Here is a 21,469-nt window from a genome sequence, read left to right on the forward strand (position 1 = left end):
TACTGAAGTTTGTCAAAAGTCGTGGAGGCCTGAAGACAAGGAGGAGGAGGAGACCATGGTCAGTTGTCCTCTTGGTGAGGACATGGAAGTATCGAATGTTAGCAGTCTTGCACGCATGGCAGAGTTTATGTTACGCTGCCTTTCCCGTCACCCTCGCGTTCTCAAATTTTTAGGTGACAGGCAATACTGATTGTTGACAATTCTAGACCCACGCTACAAGGAGAACTTTATATATCTTAATCCAGAGGCAGACAGGTGTATTACAACGTTGGATGACTATAGGGCCCTTCTTGCTTACCATATATACTCGAGTATAAGACTACCCCCCTAATATTGCCACAAAAAACTGGGAAAACTTATTGACTCGAGTATAAGCCTAGGGTGGAAATGCAGCAGCTACCGGTGAATTTCAAAAATAAAAATAGATACCAATAAAAGTAAAATTAAGTGAGACATCAGTAGGTTAAGTGTTTTTTTGAATATTTATTTAAAAGAAAACATTAAATTAGCACTGTAAGTGGAAAAAAGGGTCAACAAAAACAATACGGTAACAACAATAACTTTAAAAGTACAAAAACCATAGATCAATCAGCAACCAAGCTAAACACAAGTTAAAATCCTTCAAATTCACTGGATTCATCATCTGTATCTCCAAACAGAGCCTCAAATTCAGCTGGTAAGAGGTTATCAGCATAGACGTTGTCATCATCACTGAGTTTGTCATCACCGTCACTGCTGTCATTCTCATACAAAGCGTTGTCTTCACTGCCATCCATAGCGTTACTAATGCCACACTTCTTGAAGGCCCGTTGCACCATGTCCTCTGGAATCTCTTCCCATGCATCACGAACCCACTTTGCTATTAATTCTATGTCCGGCTTCATCAGATTTCCAAGTTTTTGTCAGTCGGGTTTGACCAGATGACATCCATTCATGCCACATCCTTCGCACACGGTCTTTGAAAGGTTTATTTAAACACACATCTAAGGGCTGCAGTACAGATGTAAGTCCACCTGGAATAACCGCCAGAGTAACTTGAGAAGACTTTGCCAGTTTTTTTATGTCATCAGATGTGTGTGCTCTGAACATATCCCAGACTAGTAATGATGGTTTTTTCTTTAAGGTTGCTCCTGGTCGTCCAGTCCAAATTTCTTCCAGCCATTTTTTTGTTCCATCTTCATCCATCCAGCCTTTAACATGCGCGCGCACTGTAATTCGTGGTGGAAATGTGACCTTTTTAGGCAAGGTCTTTCTTTTAAAAATAATGACAGGCCGCAGCTTAGTTCCATTAGCCAAACATGAAAGAACGACTGTGAAATGGTTTTTTTTCATTTCCTGTGGTTCTGAGTAAAATAGTTTTGTCTCCCATATTTGCCACAGTTCTGTTGCTTGGAAGATCAAAAGTCATAGGTGTTTCATCCATATTTCCAATATCTCCCAGGTCATAGTTATGGATCCTTCTTTGTTTTATGATGAATGAATGGAATGACATCACTTTTTCATCAAGGTCTTTTGGCAACTTCTGTGAAATCTTTGTTCTTTGCCGCAAACATAGGCCAAATCTACTCATGAAGCGGGTACACCATCCTGCTGATGCAACAAAATTTTCAATGCCTGGTGCTTTCAATTTGTCTTCTTTAGCCATTTGAAGAGCACATAAGCGAATTCCCATGCGTGTTACGCAGTAACCATTTTGACGACACTCCATAACCCATTTATGCAACTCAGTCTCTAGAGCCTCATATGACGTCTTCAAACCACGTCGAGCTTTTTTTGCCTTTGGAATCTTTACCAAGTCAGCTTTCATTTTCCGCCACTCTCTCACTTGTTTTTCGTTAACACAAAATTCCCTACTTGCTATACTGTTATTGCTTTCTTCTGCTCTTGACACAACCTTAAGTTTGAAACCAGCTTCGTATGACCTGCGTTTTTGTTTTGGTTCAGGATCAGAAGTATTGGGATCTAACGGGATAAAAAAAAAAGTGAAAAAAAAACCCATACTATAGCGATTAAATTCTCAAAATACTGTACAGGTCCTTCTCAAAAAATTAGCATATAGTGTTAAATTTCATTATTTACCATAATGTAATGATTACAATTAAACTTTCATATATTATAGATTCATTATCCACCAACTGAAATTTGTCAGGTCTTTTATTGTTTTAATACTGATGATTTTGGCATACAACTCCTGATAACCCAAAAAACTTGTCTCAATAAATTAGCATATCAAGAAAAGGTTCTCTAAACGACCTATTACCCTAATCTTCTGAATCAACTAATTAACTCTAAACACATGCAAAAGATACCTGAGGCTTTTATAAACTCCCTGCCTGGTTCATTACTCAAAACCCCCATCATGGGTAAGACTAGCGACCTGACAGATGTCAAGAAGGCCATCATTGACACCCTCAAGCAAGAGGGTAAGACCCAGAAAGAAATTTCTCAACAAATAGGCTGTTCCCAGAGTGCTGTATCAAGGCACCTCAATGGTAAGTCTGTTGGAAGGAAACAATGTGGCAGAAAACGCTGTACAACGAGAAGAGGAGACCGGACCCTGAGGAAGATTGTGGAGAAGGACCGATTCCAGACCTTGGGGAACCTGAGGAAGCAGTGGACTGAGTCTGGTGTGGAAACATCCAGAGCCACCGTGCACAGGCATGTGCAGGAAATGGGCTACAGGTGCCGCATTCCCCAGGTAAAGCCACTTTTGAACCATAAACAGCGGCAGAGGCGCCTGACCTGGGCTACAGAGAAGCAGCACTGGACTGTTGCTAAGTGGTCCCAAGTACTTTTTTCTGATGAAAGCAAATTTTGCATGTCATTCGGAAATCAAGGTGCCAGAGTCTGGAGGAAGACTGGGGAGAAGGAAATGCCAAAATGCCTGAAGTCCAGTGTCAAGTACCCACAGTCAGTGATGTTGTGGGGTGCCATGTCAGCTGCTGGTGTTGGTCCACTGTGTTTCATCAAGGGCAGGGTCAATGCAGCTAGCAATCAGGAGATTTTGGAGCACTTCATGCTTCCATCGGCTGAAATGCTTTATGGAGATGAAGATTTCATTTTTCAGCACGACCTGGCACCTGCTCACAGTGCCAAAACCACTGGTAAATGGTTTACTGACCATGGTATTACTGTGCTCAATTGGCCTGCCAACTCTCCTGACCTGAACCCCATAGAGAATCTGTGGGATATTGTGAAGAGAAAGTTGAGAGACGCAAGACCCAACACTCTGGATGAGCTTAAGGCCGCTATTGAAGCATCCTGGGCCTCCATAACATCTCAGCAGTGTCACAGGCTGATTGCCTCCATGCCACGCCGCATTGAAGCAGTCATTTCTGCCAAAGGATTCCCGACCAAGTATTGAGTGCATAACTGAACATTATTATTTGTTGGTTTTTTTGTTTGTTATTAAAAAACACTTTTATTTGATTGGATGGGTGAAATATGCTAATTTATTGAGACAGGTTTTTGGGGTTATCAGGAGTTGTATGCCAAAATCATCAGTATTAAAACAATAAAAGACCTGACAAATTTCAGTTGGTGGATAATGAATCTATAATATATGAAAGTTTAATTGTAATCATTACATTATGGTAAATAATGAAATTTAACACTATATGCAAATTTTTTGAGAAGGACCTGTATATCCAAGACCACAGACCACGTAATGCTCCATAAAGTTCATAATGGGCCCATAAGATGCTCTATATAAAAATGTGCCACATATAATGCCCCATACAGTTCATTATTGCCCCATAGCTGTGCCATATAGTGCTCTGCACTGTTCATATTTCCCCATAGCTGTGCCATATAGTGCTCTGCACTGTTCATATTTCCCCATAGCTGTGCCATATGGTGCTCTGCACTGTTCATATTGCCCCATAGCTGTGCCATATAGTGCTCTGCACCGTTCATATTTCCCCATAGCTCTGCCATATAGTGCTCTGCACCGTTCATATTGCCCCATAGCTCTGCCATATAGTGCTCTGCACTGTTCATATTGCTCCATAGCTGTGCCATATAGTGCTCTGCACTGTTCATATTGCCCCATAGCTGTGCCCCATATAGTGCTCTGCACTGTTCATATTGGCCCATAGCTGTGCCCCATACAGGGCTCTGCACTGTTCATACTGCCCCATAGCTGTGCCCCATACAGTGCTCTGCACCGTACATAGTGCCCCATAGCTGTGCCCCATACAGTGCTCTGCACTGTTCATATTCCCCCTTGCCTGTGCCATATAGTGCTCTGCACTGTTCATATTGCCCCATAGCTGTGCCCCATATAGTGCTCTGCACTGTTCATATTGGCCCATAGCTGTGCCATATATGGTAGTGCTCTGCACTGTTCATATTGGCCCATAGCTGTGCCCCATACAGTGCTCTGCACCGTTCATACTGCCCCATAGCTGTGCCCCATACAGTGCTCTGCACTGTTCATATTCCCCCTTGCCTGTGCCATATAGTGCTCTGCACTGTTCATATTGCCCCATAGCTGTGCCCCATATAGTGCTCTGCACTGTTCATATTGGCCCATAGCTGTGCCCCATACAGTGCTCTGCACCGTTCATACTGCCCCATAGCTGTGCCCCATACAGTGCTCTGCACTGTTCATATTCCCCCTTGCCTGTGCCATATAGTGCTCTGCACTGTTCATATTGCCCCATAGCTGTGCCCCATATAGTGCTCTCCACTGTTCATATTGCCCCATAGCTGTGCCCCATATAGTGCTCTGCACTGTTCATATTGGCCCATAGCTGTGCCCCATACAGTGCTCTGCACTGTTCATATTGTCCCATAGCTGTGCCCCATACAGTGCTCTGCAGCGGTCATACTGCCCCATAGCTGTGCCCCATACAGTGCTCTGCAGCGGACATACTGCCCCATAGCTGTGCCCCATACAGTGCTCTGCAGCGTTCATACTGCCCCATAGCTGTGCCCCATACAGTGCTCTGCAGCGTTCATATTGGCCCATAGATGCTCCACATAAATCTGTGCCGCTGCTGCTGCAATACAAAAAAAAAAGCCATACTCACCTCGATGCTTGCAGCTCCCAGCGTCCGGTCCCGGCGTCTCTCCGCACTGACTGATCAGGCAGAGGGCGGCGCGCACACTAGTGCATCATCGTGCCCTCTGACCTGAACAGTCAGAGCGCAGATAGACGCCGGGAAGATGGAGCGGCGCCCGGCGGCTGGAACGTGGACAGGTGAATATTACAGACTTACCTGGTCCCGGTGTCCGGCTCCCTCTGCCTGTCACAGCTGTCTTCGGTGCCGCAGCTTCTTTCTCTATCAGCGGTCACCGTTACCGCTGATTAGAGAAATGAATAGGCGGCTCCACCCCTATGGGAGGTGGAGCCGCCTATTCATTTCTCTAATGAGCGGTCCCACGTGACCGCTGAAGAGGGGAAGTAGCTGCAGCACAGAAGACCGTGGGACGGCAGGGACAGCGCCAGGATCACTGGAAGCAGGTAAGTATGCTTCAGCGCCCTCTCCCCCTCACCCGCCGACCCTGCCACCCACCTTGACTCGAGTATAAGCCGAGAGGGGCACTTTCAGCCCAAAAATTTGGGCTGAAAATCTTGGCTTATACTCGAGTATATATGGTAATTATTAAAAAAATTCCCATCTGAAAACGCTGGCAGAAGAGGTCATAGTTCATTGGCCAAGCAAGGAGTACAGGTGAGAGAGACACAACTCCAAGCAGAGACAGTGGAACACTGCCAAAGTTTGGGGAGAGTTTTCTCAGACCCTCCTATCGCTCTGGCCCTGAGGCGTGGGGGACTCTCACAAGGAGTGCTTTGTTTGGGAAAATGCTGAAGGAGTACCTTGCTGAGCGTACCAACATCCTCTGTCATTCCTCTGTGCCCTTTCATTATTGTTTTGCAAAGCTGAACACGGAGCATGAACTGTCTCTCTCTACTGCGAACGTGCGCTGTACTCACGGGCATGGAGCGCGCGGTGCCTCACTCTCTGGCGGTCACTGTGAACATGGCTCCTCACTTTCTGACAGTACCGCTTTTATTGGCGAGAGCAAACGCCTTCGTAAAACAGAGACAGGGTACAACACCATCCAAGCGATCACACTCTGCTCCTCATACTTTCTATGAGCGCAGTGACTGCCTCTAGGCAGAAGATGATGATGGTGGTAGTAGTTGGAGCATTTAACACAGTCATGAAGCAGCCATAACAACTTGAAAGAGAAGTATTTTTAACGAGATACCACACTATTCGATATGTGGCCTGTATTTTTTAATTTTTTAAACTAAAATAGTGTACCGACCAAAAGTAAAAAAAAGTGGGAAACCGGCCTACAATGGCCAAACTTTGAACACGCAGATATATGAGGCCTGTTACGGAAATACCACAGTGCCAAATATGTGGCCTGTTTTTTTTGTTTAAATGCAAAGTAGTGCCGTATATAATTAGAGTAACAGACAGGAGAAAAGTGGGAAACCGGCCTACAATGGCCAAACTTGGAGCACGCAGATATAGGAGGCCTGTCACGGAAATATCACACTACCAAATATGTGGCCTGTTTTTTTTTAAATGCAAAATAGTGCCATATGTAATTAGAGTAACAGACAGGTAAAAAAGTGGAAAACCGGCCTACAATGCCCAAACTTTGAGTATGCAGATATATGAGGCCTGTAACGAAAATATCACACTGCCAAATATGTGGCCTGTTTTTTTTAAATGCAAAATAGTGCTGTATATAATTAGAGTAGCAGACAGCAAAAAAAAGTGGCAAAATGGCCTAAAATGCCAAAATTTGGAGCACGCAGATATATGAGGCCTTTTTTGGTGAATTTAAAACACACAAAAAAACAGTGGCACAAGGCTACCACACACAACTATGCTACCTATGCCTGACAAACTATGATTTTTAAACAGGTTTCAGTCTGACAGAACAGACTGTATAATTTTTTGGGGGGGTGAATTTTTGGGACAAAAAAATGCATCTAGGTATATAGTAAAGAAGCAGCAGCAGACAGTTACGGAGCTTTGGGAGGGATGCAGTGGGAGCAATGGATGCACATACAGTGCCTGCAGGCCTTGCACTGATGTGGATATGCTATGCCCTGCCTACCTAGCACTGCAATATCGGGACCCATGAATTAGCTCTAAAAAGGACTGTTGGTTTCTCAGGAGTTGTGGATATAACAGTTGCAGACCTACACTAGCTATAAAAACCATAACTCTGACCCTATCTCGGCAGCAGCTCTCCCTACTCTCACAGAATCCGGAGCAGAATGCAGCGAGCAGGGCGGCGCCAGATCTCTTATACTCGAGATGATGCTGTGCGGCCAAGCCAATCACTGCACGACCACAACAAAGATGGCTGCGGCATTTTATGGCCTGGCAGACAATCCATGCACCGTCTCTAAAGTCCGCCAAAAACGGTGGGTGGAGACACCAGTTACCGTCGAATAATCCCGGAAATGCTCGGTGCTCGGCGAGTAGCCTGAGTACACTGATACTCAGGCGAGTAACGAGTAGTGGCGAGCACGTTCGCTCATCACTAGTAATATCTAAAAAGTGGTGGGCCAGCAGAATATCCCCTGTTCATATGAAATTAGTGGAGAGCCAAAGCTGAGTGTCTACTAGTCGTCTCACTGAGACGTGATACCTGTACATTAAATTGTGTACTCATGGGTTTTATGTGACAATTCTACTCAAACACGTACATGCGTACCTATTTCTTTGAATAGCAGAAGCAACAGTGACCTCTGCAGGTTGAGAATATGAAAACTACAGAGTATAAAGTGTGAAACAAACTAAATCACACATGGCAAATGTGCGGTACAATGCCCCTCTTCACCCCAAGTGATGGACCATCTCCCAGGACTCTGTTATATGGTTCCTGTGGCTGTTGCATTTACGGTCATCTAGTGGCTGTGTCTCTGAATGTAAACATCTATCCAAGCAATTCTGTGACTCATTGTCGTGTCTGTCCTTTGGCTTTAATTGCTACTGCTATATCAAGGCTGTCACTACCAGGATGGTGCTATTCCATGTTCTGTTATGGTGTAGCTGTCATTTTTATAAAGTACTGTGGTTTTCACTGGTGCACCGGTCCTGATCTTTGCTTCATGTTAGGACTTGATGTTCATATTTTAACCTTAGTAAAGAATATGCCATTATTTATATTTTAGAATATTTTATCATCACATTAATTATTTAAGTGCAATATTACACAAATCGATTTTTTTATGTTATGTAAGCATGCTCATTCATCCCTACATCAAAGAAAAGCAGTAGTGCTGAGACTTGTCTTATAAATATTCAGAAGAAAAAAGGGTCGAATTTACCTGTGGAACTTGCACTGTGCTTTAAACTTGTGAAGTTGTTGCCAGCACTCTGGTGGCTCTAGGTCCACAGCCACTTGAAATTCATCTTTTCCAGGCAGTGGTCCGACTTTATAAACTACCCCAGTGCCAACTTGACCAGAGGGTAACAGAACTTTCACTCTGCTCCCAAATTTCAGATCGATAGGAGAACGAGGAACAAATACACGGAAACATTTAGAAGCGTTCTCGGCATTGGTACTGCAATTAAAATAATTGATAATTGTGAAACTACATAGCGTCTAGTAATAGTGTAAGAGAGTAAAGGTAATTCACATTCCACAAAATACAAATGGCTATAGCTGTAATATGTAAAAATGCTGAGCAGAATCCACAGTGCTTTCTCCATTTAATAAGCTCATTAGCAGTGTACTCCCTCACCAATTATTAAAAGACAGAATTTGCTGCGAGGTGGAAGAACATACTGAGCATGTGTCAGAATTGAAAACCGGCACATGCTCAGTAAAGGGAAGTGATGGGCTAGCGAGGAAGTGCACTGCAAGTACACATTGAAAGGCAGAGAGGGCAGCAAGTAGAGAGATCATACTGAGCATGAGTCGGAATTGACAACTGGTACATGCTCAATATATCAGAAACAAGACCTATCCCTGAAATGGAAAATATTAATGAGGTTCAGTTTCAGGGAGGTAAACACAGATGTGGGGAGTAATTGCAGAATGAGCACCCTGATGACCAGTCTAGTCCCTTGATGATATTCTGTTTGAGGTTTCCCAGTGCATGCTGAGAACAAATCATAAAAAATAGGTGCAGAGGGAGAATGATTGGAAAGTTTCAATGTGCGTAAATTAAAAAAGTGGTTACTTTTTTAAATTAAATAGATATTGACAATTACTTTTTGAATAACCCCTTTAACCAAATGGTCAATTTACATGTACTAGGGATGGGGCAGATTCCTCTAATTTCCTGAAAGAGTACAACACAACTAAAAATTTCACATGTCTAAGCCTCTTTTATCTTGTGAATAGATAGTAGAGTTTTACCTTGGAGTATATATAGTGGGAGTGCTGTTTGTCACTCTCACAGTCGTTCTGAAAAGTGTATGCCGATGGCGCTTTATGAGAAGAACCACATCAGACAAGGAGAGCCAGGGTCACCTTGTTACAGAACCCCCAGCACCAAGAATATGTTATGCAGTATATATTATGTATAATAGGTTCCATGTGAAATGCATCTGTCCACAGGCTGCGCCCCTGGGCAGAGAGGACGAGATATCCCCCTTCTGTCCTCCCCCACCTTTGTAATTCCCACAGTAAATATCAGCAGGCTCCGGCCCCCTGCGGCTATTGTAATGTATGTCTGGCCTGCTTTTTGCTATTGGCCTGCCCTGTGAATCTGTGTTATATATTCTGTGTGTTTAATAAAGTGTGTTCTTTTAGACTGGAAATACGTGGAGTAGCAGTCAGCTTTTTTATGCTCTCACGTAATCAAGGAATTCCAGCCAGCGTCCTTCATTCAGAATCCAGCAAAAGCAGAGTGGACCTCCTGAAAAAGGGGGGGTGCTGAAAGAGGTACTACAGCACAGTAGACCCCGTTACACTGGTGCCAGACAGCGGGATGTGATACCCCTTCTACAGGAGGAAAGGAATGAATGGAAGACAACTACCAGAAGTTAAAGAGGACTACATTAAAAGATCTGGTGGAAGCCCGAGGGTTAATCGCCAGCAACAAAACAAAAGCGGATTTGATAGCAGCCATCATGGAACACGACAGTGCAGCGCCCCCCAATGTGAACGATTCTTTAATGGACTAAACCCCGAGACAAAGGAATGCCTTCCGGACAGGCGGCCAATGACTCTTGAGGAAGCCGCTTGTCTGGCCGATGAACATCATGACGCCAGGAGGCCTCAGTTGTCCGGATCAAAGATGGTCACTAAGGGTCCGCTCATGGACCTGGAGGGCCCCAAACCACCAAAGATTGTAGGGGGACCAGCTAGAAACCCGGCCTACCACAGTTCCCCTGGGGCGCGATGCCACACCTGCCGTCAGCTGGGCCACCTGCAAAGACAATGTACCAACCGGACTCAGCATACCCAGTGGCCAAAGGTGGGAACAGCTACCTTCCGCCGGGCCGCTGTACACTGCTACCAAAGCGAAGCTGGCCCGGCATTGGGGGCTACAACTAACCAAGGGGTGGAAGACATGGAGGAAGTGCTGCATGAAGTAGACCCCGTGCAGGCAGCCCGGGCAGATAAATCGACAACAGCAGCGACAGGTCGTGCGGGTTAATGGGAAACGCATGCAGGGACTAAGAGATTCCGGAGCAACTTTGACCCTTGTGAAGCCTCATCTCGTCCGAGACCAAGAGAAGACGGACCGGACAGTGGCAGTCCGTGTAGCAGGGGGAGCCATACATCGACTACCCACTGCCAGGATTCACCTGAAGTGGGGAGTTGGGGATGGCCTTGTTAAGGTCGGCTTGATGGAGGATTTGCCTGCAGACGTTTTGCTGGGAAATGACTTGGGGCCCATGTTGTCTGCCTTCTCGGTTGCCCGTCTGGCTGAGACATATCCTGTGACCACCCGGAGACCAGCTCGAGCTGCGGAGGCGGAATCACACTCAGAGGAGGCCCAGGTAAGACATCCCAGCCCTACACGTATTCCCATAGCCAGACACATTCCTTGGGCCACCCCAGATGAATTTAAGAGGGAGTTACTTGAGGATCCTTCATTGGAGGGATATCGTGGGAAGGCACAGGAGGGGAGAGGGGTACTGGAAGAGGAACAGTTTATATGGAAGCAGGGACTCCTCTACCGGATCACAGAGCAGCACCACACAGGGACGAGCCCCACTATAAAACGACAGCTGGTAGTTCCCAAGAATTATAGGCAGGAGTTACTGCGAATCTCTCATGACATACCCTTGGCCGGGCACTTCGGCGTCAGTCGCACCAGGCGTCGTCTGACACAAAACTTCTTTTGGCCGGGGGTAACCTATGATGTTCGTCAATACAGCCAGACCTATGACAGTTGCCAGCGCATTGGCAAGAGGGGAGATCGATGCAAGGCCAAATTACGCCCCCTCCCCATTGTGGAGGAACCATTTAGCCGAGTAGCGGTCGATCTGATAGGGCCGTTAGCCAAACACAGTCCGTCAGGGAAAAGGTATATATTGACAGTGGTAGATTATGCCACACGGTATCCAGAGGCGGTTGCATTACCTAACATACTGGCAGAGACAGTGGCGGCTGCCCTGCTCCAGGTTTTCTCACGGGTTGGATTTCCCTGGGAGATTATCTCAGACCAGGGTACCCAGTTTACAGCAGAGGTGACCAGCCAACTGTGGAAGCTGTGCGGCGTAAAGTCCATTAGAAGCGCCCTGTACCACCCGCAAACCAATGGGTTGTGTGAATGCTTTAACGGGACATTAAAACAACTCATTGGGACTTTTACCAGGACCTACAGGGACTGGGAGAAATTCTTGCCTCACCTCCTGTTTGCCTATCGAGAGGTGCCCCAAGAATCCATGGGGTTCTCCCCATTCGAACTGGTATACGGGAGACGGGTAAGGGGACCCCTAGACTTAGTGCTAGAACACTGGGAAGGGGAGGGCATCATAGAAGGGGTACCTATTGTACCCTATGTGCTGGAATTCCGGGACCACCTACAGGAGCTGACCCAGGCTGTACGTGGGAACATGCAGGTGGCCCAGCGGCGCCAGCGCGGATGGTACGATCGGAGGGCCAGAGAGCGCACCTTGGAAATAGGGCAGAAGGTCCTGGTGTTAGAGCCCACTAGGCAGAACAAGTTCCAAGCTGCATGGCAGGGGCCCTTCCAGGTAGTGGGGAAAATAGCCGACACCACCTATAATGTCGCCGATTGTGACGACCCCAGGGTTATCCGCATGTTCCACGTGAATATGCTGAAGCCCTCCCAGGAGCACCCTGAAGAGGTAGTGGCCATCTGTGCACCTGAAGCAGAGGATTTAGCCGGACTTCCCTTGCCTGATGTCTTAGGGGAGAGGACTCAGTCTAAAACATGGGACCAGGTACACTGGAGTGAAGACTTAGGTCCCCGGGAGAGACAACAGGCGGAGGAGTTGTTGAGGCAGCGACAGAGGATGTTTTCGGGGAAACCCGGGTACACTCACCTGGCACAACACAAGGTTGAGACCCAGGATCAGACCCCCCTGCGACAACCCCCCTTCCACGTCCCTGAGTCTGTACGAGAAGAGATGCGACAAGAGATAAAAGAGATGTTGCGTTTAGGGGTCATTGAAGAGTCAGATAGTCCCTGGGCATCCCCCATAGTGTTAGTGCCCAAGAAGGATGGGACTACACAGTTTTGTGTAGACTATCGCAAGCTCAATGAGAAAACAGTGACGGATGCGTATCCCATGCCGCGTGTGGATGACTTGTTAGACCGGCTGGCAGGGGCGAAGTATTTGACCACCATCGATCTATGCAAAGGCTACTGGCAGATTCCCCTTAGTCCTGACGCTATTCCCAAGTCGACATTTGTCACCCTGTTTGGCTTATTGCAGTTTCGAGTTATGCCATTCGGGATGAAGACTGCCCCGGCGACCTTCCAGAGGCTGACTGACCGGCTTCTGGATGGTCTCCAGGACTATGCATGTGCCTACCTGGATTACATCGCCATCTACAGCGCGACATGGGAAGAGCATCTAAATCACCTAGAGACAGTATTAGACAGGATCCACAAGGCCGGAATCACCCTGAACCCAAACAAGTGTCACGTGGGCAAAGCAAAGGTTCAGTATTTAGGGCATTGGGTGGGAAGTGGGGAACAGAGACCAGAACCTGCCAAGATTGAGGCCATAGCCAAATGGCCCACCCCACGCACTAAAACCCAGGTCATGGCGTTTCTAGGGACAGCTGGGTATTATAGGAAATTTGTTCCCAATTACAGCAGCGTGGCCAAGCCCCTCACTGATCTGACCCGTAAGAACCAACTCCGCCAGGTAACCTGGACCCCAGAGTGTGAGGAAGCCTTCCGCCAGCTAAAGGACGCCCTCACCAATACCCCTGTATTGGCCGCACCCGATCCAACTAAACGTTTCCTTGTTCACACAGACGCTTCTATGTTTGGACTGGGGGCAGTACTAAGACAAGTCGGGCCGGACGGCCAAGAACACCCGGTAGCTTACCTGAGTCGGAAACTACTGCCCCGTGAAGTGAGCTATGCGGCCATCGAGAAGGAGTGCCTGGCAATAGTATGGGCACTCAAAAAGTTACAACCATATTTGTATGGACGACAGTTTTCCCTCCTAACAGACCATAATCCCCTAGTCTGGCTTAATCGGGTCTCCGGAGATAACGCCAGATTACTGCGGTGGAGTTTAGCGCTACAACCTCTGGACTTCACCATCCACTACAGACCCGGCAAACAAAACGGTAATGCCGATGGACCAAGTCGACAAACGGAACTTGTACCACCCCCATAAACTTCGGTCATCCCCAAACCGATCCGTTAAGGATCAGACTGTGTATGCAGATCGCGTCTCTGAAAAGGGGAGCCGTGTTACAGAACCCCCAGCACCAAGAATATGTTATGCAGTATATATTATGTATAATAGGTTCCATGTGAAATGTGTCAGTCCACAGGCTGCGCCCCTGGGCAGAGAGGACAAGATATCCCCCTTCTGTCCTCCCCACCTTTGTAATTCCCACAGTAAATATCAACAGACTCCGGCTGTTGTGAATTCTGTGGCTGAATTCACTCCTGTGGTCACAAGTGGTACTGCAGCTTCTGAGCTTCCTCCCTCAGGTGTTCTGGTGAGCTCGTTAACTGCTTCATTACTTAACTCCGCCTGATGCTGCTATCCTTGCTCCTTGTCAATGTTTCAGTGTTGGATCTGAGCTTCTCCTGATTGTTCCTGTGACCTGCTGCTCTGTATAGCTAAGTGCTTTTTGCTTTTTTGTTGCTTTTTTTTCTGTCCAGCTTGTCTTTTGTTTTGCTGGAAGCTCTGAGACGCAAAGGGTGTACCGCCGTGCCGTTAGTTCGGCACGGTGGGTTTTTTTTGCCCCCCCTTGCGTGGTTTTGCTTTAGGGTTTTTTGTAGACTGCAAAGTTCGCTTTACTGTCCTCGCTCTGTCCTAGAATATCGGGCCCCACTTTGCTGAATCTATTTCATCCCTACGTTTTGTCTTTTCATCTTACTCACAGTCATTATATGTGGGGGGCTGCCTTTTCCTTTGGGGAATTTCTCTGGGGCAAGTCAGGCCTATTTTTCTATCTTCAGGCTAGCTAGTTTCTTAGGCTGTGCCGAGTTGCCTAGGTAGTTGTTAGGCGCAATCCACAGCCGCTTTTAGTTGTGTTTAGGATAGGATCAGGTGTGCAGTCTACAGAGTTTCCACGTCTCAGAGCTCGTTCTTGTATTTTTGGGTATTTGTCAGATCACTGTGTGCGCTCTGATCGCTAAGCACACTGTGTTTCTGGATTGCCTTCATAACACCTGTCATTAGCAAACATAACATCCGGCCCCCTGTGGCTATTGTAATGTATGTCTGGCCTGCTTTTTGCTATTGGCCTGCCCTGTGTATCTGTGTTATATATTCTGTGTGCTGTGAATAAAGTGTGTTCTTTTAGACTGGAAATACGTGGAGTAGCAGTCAGCTTTTATATGCTCTCACGTAATCAAGGAATTCCAGCCAGCGTCCTTCATTCAGAATCCAGCAAAAGCAGAGTGGACCTCCTGAAACACAGGGGGTGCTGAAAGAGGTACTACAGCACAGTAGACCCCATTACACACCTCCTGAATAGTAAATCATACATAATTTTTAAAATGATTGTTGGTAAAGGAACCAGTAACTAGTATCCAATGTGGAGTCTTCACATAGCTATGTGTAACAAGATGGACATACTTGTCCTTGAAGACACATGTATTGTTGTAATGTGCAATGTAATGTCAGGCAGTGACCAGTGTCATATGCAAGGGTCACTATGGGTCCCCCAGGATGTGCACACAAGCATATTGAGGCCATGGGAGTGCATTGCAGTCACAGGCATAACTGTGATTGCAATGCAGAGTAAAAGTGAGTCTTGGCCTTGGGCAAGCTATTTGTCCAGGGCAGATTTAGGAAAACCCATCATGGGCTTTTATTTTTATCTTTTGAAACGGACTACAGGAAGGTAGTAGGGCGGTCCATTTCCTCCCCAGGCTGGGTTTTGCATGTGGCCTATGGCCACAGGTTCTTGTAAAAGCCTTTGCAGCCGAGGGTTGGGTGTGTCAGTGTGGAGTTTGCAAGGGGCAGAGCACACAGCTCTGCAAAAGCTCAGCCTGTGTGAGGGACCACAGAGCCAAGCGGAGCAAACTCCTGGCACCACGTAGCGTGATACGGTGGTGCAGTCACCCTCGGCAACCGAAAGCATTTACAGACTGTCTTGTTTCCCGGCTGCGATCCGGAGAATACCTTTTGTTTTGTTCGTGAGTTTTTGGACATTAAAACTATGTATACTTTGAACTTTCCTGGGTCATTGCCTCATTACTGCACAGTGAGTACACCGCTGCACTACAGTAAGGACGCTGAATTGTGGATTGAGAACAGGAGTCTCACTTACTGGACTGCAGTAATGTCCTGGGTTGTGGCTAAGGTGGAGGATTTTGGGGACAGAAGCAATAAGCCTGGAAGAGGTAGAGAAACAGTGTGTGAAGATGCTCCATGTTGTAAAGGAAACATTTGTGAATTTATACACACACTGTCTAATGCACATAATTCCTACCAAGTTACTGTTCAGTAAAAAATGGTTTATTGTTGACTGGTGGTTTTCCTAATTGAACCTCTCAACATCTGGTCCTGGCCCACAGAGGTCACTGGCATCATGCTTGCAACCTGCAAGGGCGTAGCACCCCCATAGACAAAGTAAAAACACCAAACCAAGATCCCATCCTCATGTAGCATGCTGGGGCATGAAAGACAAGTACCTTACCTATGGCTATCGCCGCCTCCCCCCCCCCACCATGTTATGTATGAATGTAACAACCTATTCAATAGACTCTGTCATAGTGTCATATTTAATTGACAACCATTTATTAATTTACCATTCAGGAGAGAACACACAGGGACAAGCTGAAGGTAAGGAAGAGTATTTGAGAGAAGAAAGTCCTTCTAGGCCGTGACACTCATTCAGTAATGTCCAGTTCCTGTCATATGCAGATTTCACCTGGTCCCCTGGATGAAAAAAAATACACTAAGATGTAAACCACATGAACGTAATGAAAATAACCTGTTAACTTCCCCCCCCCCAAAAAAAAAAAAAAAAAAATTGGTCACTCATGAATTGGTTCTGTCAACTATTAATGGTTCAGAGGTAGACTTCAACTGAGAATCTACACATTTTTTGTATAATTGTTTTTGTCAGCTTTACCTTAGCAATCAGACAATCATGAGATTTTAAAATGTATGGCCTTAAAGGGAACCTGTCACCCCGTTTTTTGAGATTGAGCTATAAATACTGTTAAATAGGGCCTGCGCTGTGTGTTCCTATAGTGTATGTCGTGTACCCCGATTCCCCATGTATGCTGAGAAATAACTTACCAAAGTCGCCGTTTTCGCCTGTCAATCAGGCTGGTCAGGTCGGGAGGGCGTGGTGACATCGCTGGTTCTTCCTCAGCTTTACGTTGGTGGCGTAGTGGCGTAGTGGTGAAGACACAGCGTGCGATCTGCGCTGTCATCCCTTTCGTCGGTGGGGGCGGCCATCTTCCTGGGGCCGCGCGTGCGCAGATCGAGTGCTCTGCTGCACGGGGCTTCAGGAAAATGGCCGCGGGATGCCGCGCGTGCGCATTAGAGATCGCGGCGGCCATTTTCCCAAAGCCGAGATGCAAACTCGGCTTTGGGAAAATGGCCGCCGCGATCTCTAATGCGCACGCGCGTCATCCCGCGGCCATTTTCCTGAAGCCCCGTGCAGCAGAGCACTCGATCTGCGCACGCGCGGCCCCAGGAAGATGGCCGCCCCCACCGACGAAAGGGATGACAGCGCAGATCGCGCGCTGTGTCTTCACCACTACGCCACTACGCCACCAACGTAAAGCTGAGGAAGAACCAGCGATGTCACCACGCCCTCCCGACCTGACCAGCCTGATTGACAGGCGAAAACGGCGACTTTGGTAAGTTATTTCTCAGCATACATGGGGAATCGGGGTACACTACATACACTATAGGAACACACAGCGCAGGCCCTATTTAACAGTATTTATAGCTCAATCTCAAAAAACGGGGTGACAGGTTCCCTTTAAAAGTTCTGCAGACCAGGTGCAGGTCAAGGTCCCAAAGACCCTCATTAAATGCTTAAAACATTGTCCTGGATGAGCATGTGCACAGAGACAAATACAGACTCAAAGAATTTCTGTTGAGCTTCTACACCTCTTTGTGCAAATGTTTATGCAGGAGTTGAGTGCTTCTGATTTTTTCATACAACTAAAGAAAATGCTTCCAAAATAAATATATCCATTGGCATTTTCCACACATATTGCACTTGTAGCCATTTATATTTCTTACAATCAGGGCTGGCGATAGGGGTGGAAGACTGGGAAATTGCCTAGTGTCCTCCTCATTCCCTTGGGGGCCTTCAGTGTTTGCAGCAGAAGCTTCACTGATAATAGCATTATCAGTGAAGTGTGTGTGTCTCTCTTGTCTATGTGTGTTTTTGTCTTTCACTGTGTGTTTTTGTGTGTGTGTGTCTCTATTTCTGTGTTTTAGTATGTGTGTATGTGTGTCTGGTTGATCCTACAATGTATAGGTTCCTGGCAGGTCCTCACTGCAGCTCATACAGATGCATACCTGTGGATGGATGTTCTTCAATTAGTAAACTTAACCTCTTCACAACCTTTAACATACATTTATGTCATATGCCATTACCCTGTTGAAAGCCACTGTCAAACTCTGAACGTTACATTAACAGAGTGCCTTCCAGGGGGTATGTCATTCTATCAGACCATTGGTGCCGCCGTGATGTGATTGTGAGGTGCCAATAGGTTGCTGGGACAGACTGTTGAAGACCTCCGAAGCTATCATCATGGAACTCTTTTGAAACCCAGCCTGTGGATGAGCTTCAAAGAGACAGTGATTTTTACTATATGCAGCAATACTGTGCTATTGCTGTATCGATCAGACGATAGTAGGTTCAAGTAACAAATACAGTGAAAAGAAAAAGAAAGTAAAACAAAAATTAGTTTAAAAAACCCATGAAAATTCAAATCACCTCCTTTTTCCCATTAAAAATGAAGAGAATAAAAAATACACCTATTTGGTATGACAGCGTTCATAAAACTCCAATCTATCAAAATTTAAAAATAATTAAGCCATTTGGTAAACACTGTACATGTTGCGTCTCAGGGTTCTGGTCGTCACAGTAGCATTGCTTTCCTCTCTGGGAGAGTGATGTTACGTTTGGAAGCAATGAAGGATATCTTTTATCAGGTAACCACAATGCACACAACATGTTCACACTTCATTCCACTAGGGGGAGTTTTGATCCTATTCCTAGGTGACTCCCCATATATATTGTGGTTTGTAGGGAAAGAGAGGCAGATTGTCAGAGAGACAGAAGAGAGCAGACCGACAGAGTGTCAGAAGGTCTGAAGAGGCCATGTTGGCTGAAGTACTACAGCTCCAGAAGAAAGGGACATACAGAAGGAAAGGACATTGTTCAGTGAGAGTGAAGGAGAGGGAGGCACAGGTGAGGACACCAGGGGGAGGAAAGCAGCAAGCAGACTGTCTCCCTGGCAAAGCGCAGATAACCGGTAGCTGGCACACCGAGATTGTAAGGGACTCTAAGACTTATATCAGAAACCGGTGGGACAGCTGAATTGCAAGTTACACACAACTGAAGACACAGTAACACATAGAGCCCGGGGTGTGATAGAGTCCCTGTAAAAAGGCTCGAGTTACCTGTCATACAGGTATTGTCCTATCCTATATGGGGGACAGAGAAGAACTGTGAGGATCTTATCTGAAGCCATAGGCAGTAATGGACTACAACACTACCGCGCTAGAGGGAAGGCTTTTAACTCCACCTGGTAAAGATTCGCTTCCAAGCCAGCCAGACCCTGCCTGCCCTGTGATCTGGTACCCTGTACTGTGGCTGCCTGAAGTGATTCACACGTACCGGAGACACTGACATGCGTAGACCCATTCAAATGAATGGGTCTGTGCACAAGTCAGTGTGTTTCCACGGACCGTGTATCCATGGGCAAAACACGCTGACATGTCCGCTTTTTACTATCAACATGGGCCGCAAAATATCCTGCACACGTGCACACTGAGAACACACATTTGCATCGGTGAAGCGCAAGCGCTGTTCCCCGGAAGCAGGTGCTGAAGACGCTCTCATCATTCTTCCCTGCTCTGCCGGCGATCGGCGCAAGCAGGGAGAATGATGAGAGTTATATTAAAGTCAAAATGATGACAGCAGGTGGGCACTTTGGGGACTACTACTCACATCAACCTACACCTGCTGCCTCTAAGAACAGTGATAGCAGGAGCGGATGATGGAGGTATTACTCACCGGCATGGGTTCCCCTATTTTCTACAGCCAGCATGGCAACCCTCAGCTGTCAGCTTCAGCAAGGTGGGTTATCAAGAATACAGGGGTCACCATGCAGTTTTTTTTAATTATTTAAATAAATAATTCAAAAAAACATTGTGGGGTCTCCCCCCCCATTTTTGACAACCAGATTCCCTAAAGCTCACAGCTGGGGGCTGGTAAGGAGATATTAATATGGCCCCCCCAGCCGAAAAATAGCAGCCAGAAAAGGCACATATATTAGATGCCTGGCTCTTTCCACTTGCCCTGTAGCGATGGCAAGTGGGGTTCATGCCACCTTTGTATTGTCAGGTGACATCAAGCCCACGGCTTAGTAAAGTCTGTTATTAGAAATAAAACAAAACACAGTTTTCATTTTTTAATTCTATCGCCTAATTCCACTGAAGCCCTCGTTCTTCTGTAAAAAAATATATATATATATACCATACCTGTCGGTTGTTCTGTCCCATGCTGCAATCTTTGTCTGGGGGCTAAATAGTTTTCAACCTGGACGGTACCAAGATGCGACTGTCCAGGCTGAGAACCACTGGTGAATGAGATGCTGAGAGCGCAGCATCATTGACCAGCGGTGACATCATCGTGGTTACCGCAGGTTAGTGGGGCTGCGTTCCCAGCCGGGCTGAACTGCGGTGACCTCAGCAGCGCTTTTTCCCACGTTCAGTGAGCAGTTCTTCACAGCACCATGAAAAATTATGGGGTAAATTATTTAACCCCTTCCCGACCCATGACGCCACGTAGGCGTCATGAAAGTCGGTGCCAATCCGACCCATGACGCCTATGTGGCGTCATGGAATGATCGCGTCCCTGCAGATCGGGTGAAAGGGTTAACTCCCATTTCACCTGGCCTGCAGGGACAGGAGGAGTGGTAGTACAGCCCGTGGCTACGATCGCTCTGATTGGCTGTTGAAAGTGAAACTGCCAATCAGAGCGATTTGTAATTTCACCTATTATAACGGGTGAAATATTACAATCCAGCCATGGCCGATGATGCAATATCATCGGCCATGGCTGGAAACACTAATGTGCCCCCACCCCACCCCACCGATCGCCCCCCAGCCCTCCGATATGTCCGGTATACTGCTCCGGCTCCCCTCCGTCCTGTGCTCCGCTCCCCCCGTGCTCGTGTTCGCTCCCACCGTGCTCCAATCACCTCCCCGTGCTCCAATCACCCCCCCTGCACTCCGATCCACCCCCCCGTGCTCCATTCCACCCCCCCGTGCTCCGTTCCACCTCCCCCGTGCTCCGTTCCACCCCTCCCGCGCTCCGATCCACCCCCCCATGCTCCGATCCCCCTCCTCCGTGCCCCCCCACCCCATCATACTTACCGATCCTCCCGGGGTCCGTCCGTCTTCTCCCTGGGCGCCGCCATCTTCCAAAATGGCGGGCACATGCGCAGTGCGCCCGCCGGATCTGCCGGCTGGCAGATTCGTTCCAAAGTGCATTTTGATCACTGAGATAGATTATATATCAGTGATCAAAATAAAAAAAATAATAAATGACCCCCCCCCCCTTTGTCACCCCCATAGGTAGGGACAATAAAAAAATAAAGAATTTTTTTTTTCCACTAATGTTAGAATAGGGTTAGGGTTAGGGGTAGGGTTAG

At 47.0% G+C, this 21,469-nt stretch overlaps 1 protein-coding gene across 4 annotated transcripts in view; it reads right to left on the reverse strand.

Annotated features, from left to right (window-relative positions):
* LOC138669974 (uncharacterized) overlaps positions 1 to 21,469 on the reverse strand; it is a 233,337-nt gene that overhangs the window by 85,810 nt on the left and 126,058 nt on the right. For all 4 annotated transcript variants that reach the window (XM_069756898.1, XM_069756896.1, XM_069756894.1 and 1 more), the window contains 2 exons: positions 16,364 to 16,493; positions 8,309 to 8,545 (listed from right to left, as the gene is read on the reverse strand). In XM_069756898.1, coding sequence (XP_069612999.1) covers positions 8,309 to 8,545; positions 16,364 to 16,493 — 367 coding nt within the window. The remainder of the gene's footprint in view (positions 1 to 8,308; positions 8,546 to 16,363; positions 16,494 to 21,469) is intronic.

Source organism: Ranitomeya imitator, chromosome 3, assembly GCF_032444005.1.
Source record: "Ranitomeya imitator isolate aRanImi1 chromosome 3, aRanImi1.pri, whole genome shotgun sequence".
Classification (NCBI taxonomy): Eukaryota; Metazoa; Chordata; class Amphibia; order Anura; family Dendrobatidae; genus Ranitomeya; species Ranitomeya imitator.